This window comes from Astyanax mexicanus, chromosome 25, assembly GCF_023375975.1.
Source record: "Astyanax mexicanus isolate ESR-SI-001 chromosome 25, AstMex3_surface, whole genome shotgun sequence".
Classification (NCBI taxonomy): Eukaryota; Metazoa; Chordata; class Actinopteri; order Characiformes; family Acestrorhamphidae; genus Astyanax; species Astyanax mexicanus.
In genome coordinates, this window is record NC_064432.1 from 21,482,864 (window position 1) to 21,493,281 (window position 10,418).

The 10,418-nt window shown below is 35.4% G+C and overlaps 1 protein-coding gene across 1 annotated transcript; it reads right to left on the reverse strand.

The window, feature by feature from the left end:
- Positions 1-4,554: 4,554 nt before the first annotated feature.
- Positions 4,555-9,688, reverse strand: emc4 (ER membrane protein complex subunit 4). Its single transcript, XM_007230267.4, has 6 exons — positions 9,513-9,688; positions 7,475-7,607; positions 6,672-6,786; positions 6,024-6,177; positions 5,124-5,284; positions 4,555-4,767 (listed from the first exon to the last, which is right to left on the reverse strand). The coding sequence occupies exons 2-6, from the start codon at positions 7,573-7,575 to the stop codon at positions 4,732-4,734; spliced, it is 567 nt and encodes a 188-aa protein (XP_007230329.1). The 5' UTR covers positions 7,576-7,607; positions 9,513-9,688; the 3' UTR covers positions 4,555-4,731.
- Positions 9,689-10,418: the final 730 nt, after the last annotated feature.

The following is a 10,418-nucleotide window of genomic DNA, read 5'->3' on the forward strand; positions in this document are numbered from 1 at the left end:
GGCCTGGTAATGGTTAGTAGTGAAATTGAACTCAGTTTCCAAAAAGTGTGATTAATTACCAATTAATTCATGGGGGGGCTAGATAGATTTGGATAGTTTTTTTCCCTTAATAAATAAAATCATCGTTTAAAGAGTCCTTTTTATATTTACTCAAGTTCTATTTGTTTGATAAAGTCTTTTTCATAATCTAACAAATGTAAGTTTTGGCAAATACTTTTTTTCACACCACTGTAAATTATACATATAAGCTGGAGCTTCTTATAGGACCCATGTTCAGTACAGTTCTAATGGGAGTCTCTGAATCGAGAGCTTCATAAGCTTTTTTTTTTTTTTTTTTTTTTTTTTGCTGTTAAATGTTACATAACCTTACAGCTCCAGAGGAATGTTTCCTTTCTGGCATCTGTACAGAAAGTTCACTGCGTTTTCCCTGCTCTGCAGACAGACGCCGTGCTGGGAAACATCACGGTCAAGGCTAGTTTGGGGTTTGTTGACCCTCCATATGTTCTTAAAAAGACATTTCAGAAAGCTAACACTTCCTACTGCAGTCTGAAATGTCCCTCTGTTTATATCAGAGCCCTTAAACTGAGGTCCACAGAACTGCATATGGGGGAGAGCAACGTCCTAAAGTATCTGGACGCTCCTTTCACACAGTGTAATCTCTATAGAAAAGCAATGTAGACCAACAGAGCTGGGTGGTACCATCCTGCTGACCACCATTCAAGACTAGCAACATCCCGTTCAAGGCTAGAACTTCAAAAAAGTAAATAAAATTAATGAATGTTTGGGTGTTTCAGCCTCAATAATAAATCTGCATTGTGTTGGAAACAGGTTTGCTGTATCTCCATCCGACCCTGACTACTGTACTTAGCTTCTAATAACAGCTCGTTTCCACGCACCCAGGAGAAACACACCATTCCATTGTTCTGGTTTGGGCATTTAAACACACACACCCACACACTCACAGCTTATGATTTCTCACTGTCAACAGCCTGCTGCATGTTGTTTTGTTCATAAACTATATGGACAAAAGTATTAGGACACTGTGGTTTGCTACATCTTTCACACCTTCTCCTTCTGCATAATCAGTATCCATATTGATACTATACAAAATCTTGAGACCTAATAGAGCCTAGTTCACCAAATTACACATTTTTCTTTTTTATATAATTATAAATGTTTTACTCTGTAGATTTTTTTATTCAATTCAAGTATACAAATAACATCAGACAAAGACCCAATGTTCAACATGCTTGGTAGGTGCATACTCCAGTGCAAAGAATTAACCAACATAGAACAACATAATAAATAACAAAACTGCAAATAAAAACATTAGTACATTAACTGAGAAAGCTTATCAATATACCATAGATCATCATTATAAAACAGATCATAATAACAGAAGAATTTTCTATTTTTTCAATTTTTTTTTCTTTGTATTAATGCTACTTAATTAATTGAGAAGTGAATTAAATTCTATTAAAAAGGTGGGAAAACTTAGTATTTTGTCTGAAATATTATGCTTGTGAATTAAATATTTGGCGAGTAGAATATAAAAGTTTACAGTATATTCTAAAGGTTAAATTGATGTATTGTTAAAAAATATATCTTTAAGTGTAAAACTATGCATTTCTGCAAGGTTCTGACTGCCACAATAATGATGTTTCCTTATTTGGTATTTGATCAGTTTATGAGGACAAAACAATACACTTTAAAATGTAATAATGCTGTTGGATATTATTTTGTCAGTAAATAATTGCTATTAAGGATTTTACTTCAAATTAAAATAGAAATGCTGCAAAGTGACATGTGGAGAAAATTAAATTTTTGGCAAAATGTCATTGTTATTTTATTCAATTTAAATATTTATTTATTCATTTAATGGTGCACCAACTTAGTGTGCGTCACGTATCACTAGTGGTACACATACCACTGTTTGAGAACCCCATAATGGAATGGAAAATCTCCATTCAAATGCTTTGTAGACTGGACTTTAAGTCTAGGCCTAATCCCTGTCTGAGAAACTGCCTCTATATGTTCAAATATATGTTAATATGCAATAGAGGAAAGTGATAGATCTCTAGCTTTGATAAATCACCAACAGATGCCTTTGCAAATCAGCATTACAATGGGGCTGACAAAGGGAGAGAGTTTCACCTACCCAACCAGACAGAGCATGACCAGTTGTGCTCTCTCTGACTCTGGCTGCTGATGGCCAGGTAGCATGATTTGGAAATCAAACCAGCGATCTTCAGAGAATCACAGTGACGGTGCTTTAGTGTGATGGACTAGTCAGAGCCTTAATAATACCTTTGTTCCTGAACGCAGTCAAATTAATCCTCACAGCAATGTTCCAAAAAAACAAAAACAGAAAAACAGAAGCCCTTGTTTTTCTCCAACAAAAGCAGGATTAACTTTTAATTTAAACTTTTATAACTCTAGATTTAAGTAGAAACAATGAGGTGTGAGGATGTGTCCCAATATTTTTTATAATTCTATACAGGATATTGGTGAATTGAATGAGGCCCGCATCTTTTTTTAAAGGCATTCATCTTCAATAGACCTTTAAAGCACCATCAATTTTTTTGGAGTGTACTGCTAAAAAAAAAAAAAAAACAGGCCACTTTCCAAGCCCCGCCCCCTCATACAGTTCTGCCATTTGACCGCTTAACATGAACAATTGTAGCTCATCCTTTCTTCTATCTTATCTGACCATGCTACAAATGACCTCATCTTTCTTCTCAGACACTTGCTTACGATATGCGATCAGATAAATTAGCGGAGACGCTACAGCTGAAAGTGGCTTGTTGAGTGGTTGCCAGGCTGCGAGGCACGCTGTGGAACAGGTCGAGGTGGTTAATAAGTGAACGAGGGTGTGTCCTCACAGTGTTTACAGATGGGTGTACATAGGCTGGGACTTGGACCTGATACAAATGCAGGGAATGTGATGATGTAATGCTTCAGAAGCGTGAACCTGCTGTATGAGCCTTTTTTCCACTGATGTTCTGCACAAGCAATAAAAAAGTTGTCTCACTGGTTGTTCACACTAACCTGAGTCATTACAACTTCGCGATTATTTTGAGTGAGTGTAAATGATGGCGACTGGCAACATCTGGCTAAAATTGTCCATGCACTATGATCAGAAGTTTGACAGTTTGAATCCTGTTCATGCAACTTGCCATCAGCTAGCAGAGCCCTGAGAGAGAACAATAGGCCTTGCTCTCTCTGGGTGGGTACAGTAAATGGCGCTCTTTCCCCTCATCACTCCTATGGTGATGTCGATCAGCACAAGGCGTCTGTGAGCTGATGTATCAGAACAGAGTCGCTGCGCTTTCCTCCGAGTGCGCTGTGATGATACTCAGCAATGCTCAATCAGAAGCAGTTCAAAAAGAGGCGGAGTCTGACTTCACATGTATGGGAGGAGGCATGTGCTAGTCTTCAGCCTCCTGGTGTTGGGGCATCACTAGCGATAGAGGAAGTTATAATGAGTGGGTTGGGTAACTGGCTGTGTAAATTGGGAAGAAATGGGGACAAAAATTGAAATACAATTATTAAAAATAATAATAATAAAATTGTCCATGCAAACAAACAAGCGACTCCACATTCAATTCAGGATATCTGACATTATACATTTCCCACAGACCAGTTCAGAAGTCTTTAGATTCAAGAGGAGATGCCAAAAGTCAAGAGACACACAACACACACAAAAACACACGTATACCCATTTGAATTATTGAAGTATATCTACAAAATGTATTAGAAATTAAGAGCACCCTGTAAATGTACAAATATTTATTTTGTGATTGTGTAATTGTGTGATTGTGAGAAAGGCCACACTGTTGGGAAACACTGGGTGTAGGTGGGGTAATCAAGCTAATGCCAACATGCTGCATTGATAATACTATACATCAGTCTTAAGTAGTCTTTAAGTATTTTATGTATAAAAACTAAGCAGCTCTGGAAAACATAAAGAGAGCACAGTTTCAGTTTCTATATCCGTTTTTCTAATTTTGCTATTAGGTAGATGTTTGAGTAAAATAAACATTGTTGTTTTATTCTATAAACTACGGACAACATTTATCCAAAATTCCAAATGAAAATATTCTCATTTAGAGCATTTATTTGCAGAAAATTAGAAATGTCTGAAATAACAACAAAGGTGCAGAGCTTTCAGACTTTCAATAATGCAAAGAAAACAAGTTCATATTCATAAAGTTTTAAGAGTTCAGAAATCAAGATTTTGCATATCCTACAGACCTATTCTAACCTGTAAAAACAGGTATAATATGTCCCTTTTAAAAGATTCAGATCAGATCGGGAAACAAAATAACCTGATAGGAACATTCTTAATTCTGATATACTGTATTATATTGTACATGTACTATATATTATTTTAAAATGTGAGGGAGATTATGTATTTTATTATAGTACTAATATTATTATTAATAATATTCTATGTTATCTGCAGAGCACACTGTATTCAAGTACCTTTTCACCTGTATTTAAATAAACAGGGCCAAGCCTGTAACCTTTATTAGTAATTAAAAAGTCTTCAAATAGTCTGAAATAATTTTATTAAATCTCTCAGTAAGGACATTATTTACCACAGCAGAAGCATATGTTACATCATAGACAGCAGATCCAATTATACATAAGTTAAAGAAATGGGGGTTACAAAGGCAGTGTGTGTGTGTGTTTGGGGGGAGGAAGGGGGGGGTTAGGGGTCTTCAAGGTTCACAACATCATTCCTCCTCCCATGATCTCCAACCTCTGTAGGATAAGAAAAACAATTAAGTAAACTTCATTCATTTGGTTTCAGATCATATTTTACAGATATTTTCAGCTCCTCTGATTATATCTTCAATGTTCAGAACCACACAGGAGAAAAACCACCACAGAGCAGCTATTATTATTATTATTATTATTATTATTATTATCATTATTATTATTATTATTATTATCATTATTATTATTATTATTATTATATTATTGTTTTCAATCCCTTTTAAGCTGTAAATGCTCGGCAACATTGTAAATGAGGGTCTCCCTCAATGTATTCCCAAGTGAAAATAAAGATTGATTGATTGATTGATAATGGTTGTGCTTGATCAGTGTAAGTGTCCTACCTGTGGGGGCTCAATGAAAGCGAGCCAGTCTGACGAGTGTGTCGGTAGCAGACCCATTGATTGGCACTTGTAGACCGCCAGTGCCGAGCCGAGCAGGTTACCGATGAGGTAGACAAAACCCTGGAGCCACTGCTGACTGGAGCTCTCCAGCAGTTTAAAGGCTGAAAAAAGAGACGTGCTGTGTTCAGACCTGTAAAGATACTGTCCTACAAATAACTGCTATAAATTATATTATTGTCATTTTAATTTAATGATGTAGATGGTTGGTTCTGCAACCAGTGTCCCTTCTGTTTCTGAAAGCACGCTCCTATTACGAGTTACTGTTTTGTGATAAGTTTTCTAAAACTTTCGACAATATGCCTATCGAGGATAAAATCACTGTTTAAAAGAACACTGACCCAACTGTACATTTTGTGTGTAAAAAATTATGTTAAACAGAATTATGCGCAGCAACAAAAAAAATTATAAATCAGTGTATTACATATGAAAAAGTGTTTTAATAGGAGTTTACCACTCTTGGTCAAAACATGATAAATACTGTGTATCATACGATTATCTTTAAATAAATATTAGAAATATATAATCAGTATTTATCAGTGTGTGATTATGTACATTAAAGGTGGTGCCTTTTATATCATTAATATTGACATTGTATCATATAGACCAAATTTAAGACATATATCGTGATATAAATTTTTACCATATTGTCCCTTAATTTATTCTGTAAGCGTAACTCTGCCTTCTTATATATGATATAACAGAATAAGGTGCTTAATTAAATTTAAACTGTGGTTGAATATGAAACCTGCAGGAAGGCAGTTCTCCAGGAAGTAGGGCTAAAGAACACTGGTATGGACTAAGCTAAAATGGTAACAGGGGGGTAACGCTAATGTTACTTACTGGCAGAAATGGACATGAGGGCCTGAATGGGTCTCCAGGCCATCATACACACCATCATGATGGGGAAGATGGAAATGGTGTTACCAGACATGTACATGATGAACAGGTTCATGGGAATCTGCTTCAAAGGGCCGAGAGCGATGTCCCAGCATCTCTATTAACACAGACACAGAGAGAAAAAAAGACATTTGTTTAAGATGCATTAGAATACAATAATATGAACCTTTTATAAATGTATACACAGTCAGAAAAGATAATGACCAGATATCTCTCAAATGACTCTAAAACACTTGCATAATAATGTAGCCCCCAGCCCAGCAGGGGGTGCCATTAACGTAAAAACTAGTGTAAAAAATAACGATATACCCAAGTACTGCAATTTTCTATTGTGCAATACTGTATTGATTCTCAAAAAGTACACTCACTAAATTTGAGCCACTCTCTGAAAACGAAAGGGATAAAAAGGGTCTGATATTGGCAATGTTCTCCATATGATAAAACCAAAGACATTAAACCTGCATACAGAAGTCTGCAAGGTGTGCATCATCAGATTCACTCAACTATATGCACAGGTTTAAAGCTTTATTTTCAGTCAGTGGTTTAGCGGTTAGCCTGTAATGCCTCCCTACAGCTCTCTGGAACTATTACCTTCTCCACCAGGTTGCGGTCAGTCTCCTGCACGCTGGTGTCGGGCACTGGCTTATCTGAATATCCCACAGGGTACATAACATCTCCGTCTTTACTCTGCCGGTCCCCTCGACCCCTGCACACAGGACAGCAGGGTGGAAACATTACTGTACAAACATGCCTTCTCAAAATTGCAGTTTCTCTCTAAAGTGAAGCAAAATTAACTTAACTTTAATCTAACATTGTATCTCATGAATTTGTCATGCCACATAAAAGCTACAGAACCCTGCACTGAGATGTGGGCAGGGTCTTCTGTAATGAATGGGGATGAGTGATTTCAGATGAGTGAGTCACCTGTCTAATCATATGGACAATTTGAACCAGATTCCGCTGGTCATGATCATGTGAATTATGAAATCTGAATGCCCAGACCTCATACCAACACCCATTACTCAAGTACAGGTGTATTAAGAGGCGCATATTAACACACTAATACTGAAGTATAGACTCCAAAGTGTCTCAATGTAATAACTGCAATACCACACCGGCCACCATCCGTAGGGGTTAGCTTTAATTTTAAAAAGTGTCAACAGCTTAAAGAGAAACAACTTGGTGAGAAAATCAGATTTGTGCCGCTTCTTTTGATGTGTGATCTTAACCAAAGAGTCATAGGGTCAAAAATAATATAATTTATATAGAGAAAACTATATACTAAGCAGTAATTATTTCAAATTAACTCGCTTATTAATATCATATATAAGCCTTCATACAACATGCAGCTCTTGTTATGAATCTTGCCATCATTTTCAATCCCCTTTGCTCACCTGGTGTTGCCTAAACTCAGTTCTAGGGCCCATTTCATTCTCCTGGGTCCTGCAGCTCCCCTCGTAGACAGAGCTCCACCCTGACCTCCTGGTGACGACATGATACTGCTTACTCAGCCAAGTAGGGATCGACCTAATAAACAAACAAACAAACAAACAAACACTTAATCAAAATGGTGATCTTGAAGAACACACCACATCACAATCAATTCAACACTACCAAATTATAAATTATATTATTACAGAGATATACTGGAACGAAGTAGAACTTATTCACTACTATACTGTACTATACATCAGGGTGGGGTCAGTGTTTAGTTACCCTTTAAAAGGAGTACACCTCAAACAGAATAAAAAAAAAGCAAAATGGTATTTTCATCATTTAACACAATATATGTGCTCTAAGAGTGCCAGATAACATTTTTAAAAACTCTTAAGTACTAAAGATAAAACCCAATAAATAAAAAATAATTAGCTTTTTATTGTGCCTGACAATGCTGACCAATACAAATTAATGACTGCAAAAACTGGTTATGGATGGCCTAGATAGATAGAAAAGCTGATTACAATTTTTATCAGTCGATTTCGTACATTTCTCAGATCTGAAAACTGTTCATTGAATCTCCTTGTCACTTGTGCACATCATAACTGCATTGCTCATTGTGTTTCACGTTTTGCAAATGTGTGTCATCAATGCATGATTATTAATCATTAATAATGATTATTAATCATCAATAATCATGAACAAGTTTCCGTTGTTTTTTGCATTATCCACTGTTTATGTCATGCTTATTAAAATGTGTTGTACTGATTATCTGTTCTTAACCTCCAAAACCTTTAGGTGCTGAACATGTCATAATCTCTCTCATATGTTTTCTGGTAAATTCTGGTAATTTATCCTAAACTGATGAAATTGAATTTGGTTTTCAGTTAAGAAGGGAAGTTTGCGAAGGTTTCTTCCAATGGAAAGATAAGGCTGTGAACAGCCAAGAATAGGGGTAAGACTGTGTGGGTGTAGAAGAAATGGGTTTTCATCCAAATTTTTTTTTTTTTTTTTTATTCAGCCTTCCACAAACAGAATTTCAAGAAAAAAATTATGGTAAATGTTCTCTAGATTTTCAGATTTGTCCATTTTTGTATCTTGTAACACAAACCTATACCATCAGGTTTGTGTTACAAGATACAAAAATGGACAAATCTGAAAATCTAGAGAACATTTACCATAATTTTTTTTCAGCTTGTAAAATGCAAAAATCTAAAAAAAAAAAAAAAAAAAAAAAAAGATTATGTTTTCCCCTAAAAAATCCAATTGTGAAGGGCAGAGAGAGAGAAAAAAAAATAGATTGTAACATAAATAAACATTACACTGACCTGCAAGGCACTGTACACTGTTTAACTCACAACGTTACTAAGTATTTTGACTGCCTTATTCATAGGCAATGACACAGAGATTAGACATTCTGATGGCACTGATAAATTGACATAAATATTTGCTTTTAAGGTAAAAAAAAAAAACATCCTGAGTGAGGTATTTGTGTTTTTGCACTGACTGTTAAGAAATGCACTTGATGCCAATATAAATCATGATAAAAACTGTAATTTACATTATACTGGTTAAAGAGTGGGTTTTACACACAGCAGGTTTGTCTCCAAGCAATATATCTTAAGATCTGTTCAAGATGAATGACCCACACCTCTTTTAATAGTATGCAGGTATTTTTCTTCTTTAACTCAGAAAAAAAACACAGTATCAAATAAAACTGTATTAAAAAACAATGGTCTAAATCACAATATAACTAACCTAGCTCCACTATCTGCACTCCTCTACAAATATACCAGCTACAATTTAACTAGCTGTGTACTTATATAGGTTAAAATCGGTGCATAACAGGTGTAAAACATAGCTAAAATAAACAGACAAATTTACGTCTATTACTATTATTATTATTTGTAATAAAATACAGAGCTAGCTTAGCTTATCCTATTTAGCATTAGCCTGAGTTTTATAATTTCAAGTCACTGCTCCTTCCAGTCTTACCGTTAATCCTGCGTTTCAGCAGCTCTGGTTGTTCTCCAGCTCCTCCAGCAGATTAAACTGTATATATTATTTTATTAAAAGGAGAATATTGTGTTTAATCAGCGCTATGAGTGAGTTAGCCTGTAGTTAAGCTGGACACGGACTCAGGGCGCTGTGTATAAGACTGCAGTGGGAGATCACAGCGCCCCTACTGCCCTGTAGGACCATCTGCAGGATTCTCACTACTGTAGCAGAGAGGTAATATATACACAGGTTTTAACTAGAGAAATATAACTATAAAAATAATAATAGAAACATGTTATTATACATATATAATAGAAACATTAATATTACAGGTTTTCTAGATTGTTTACACACATTTGTTTTGCTCTCAGAACTCTCAAAACCCCTCAATTCTGCTGCAAAATGAAACTTTATACTTAATATACATGAATTAAGAGATCACTTCAGTTTCTGAATCAGTTTCTCTATGTATAGGTATATTTGTAAGTAAAATGAACATTGTTGTTTTATTCTATAAACTATGGACAAATTCTAAATAAAATATTGTCATTTAGAGCATTTGTTTGCAGAAAATGAGAAGTGTCTGAAATAAAAAAGATGCAGAGCTTTCAGAACTCAAATAATGCATATTCATATGCTGATATTCCTAAATTTTTAAGAGTTCAGAAATCAATGTGTGGTGGAATAACTCTGTTTTTTAATCACAGTTTTTATGACTCTTGGCATGTTCTCCTCCACCAGTCTTACACACTGCTTTTGGATAATTTTCTGCCTTTACTCCTGGTGCAAAAATTCAAGCAGTTCCTCTTGGTTTAATGGCTTGTGATCATCCACCTTCCTCTTGATTATATTCCAGAGGTTTTCAATTTGGTAAAATCAAGGAAACTCTTTTTATTTTTATTT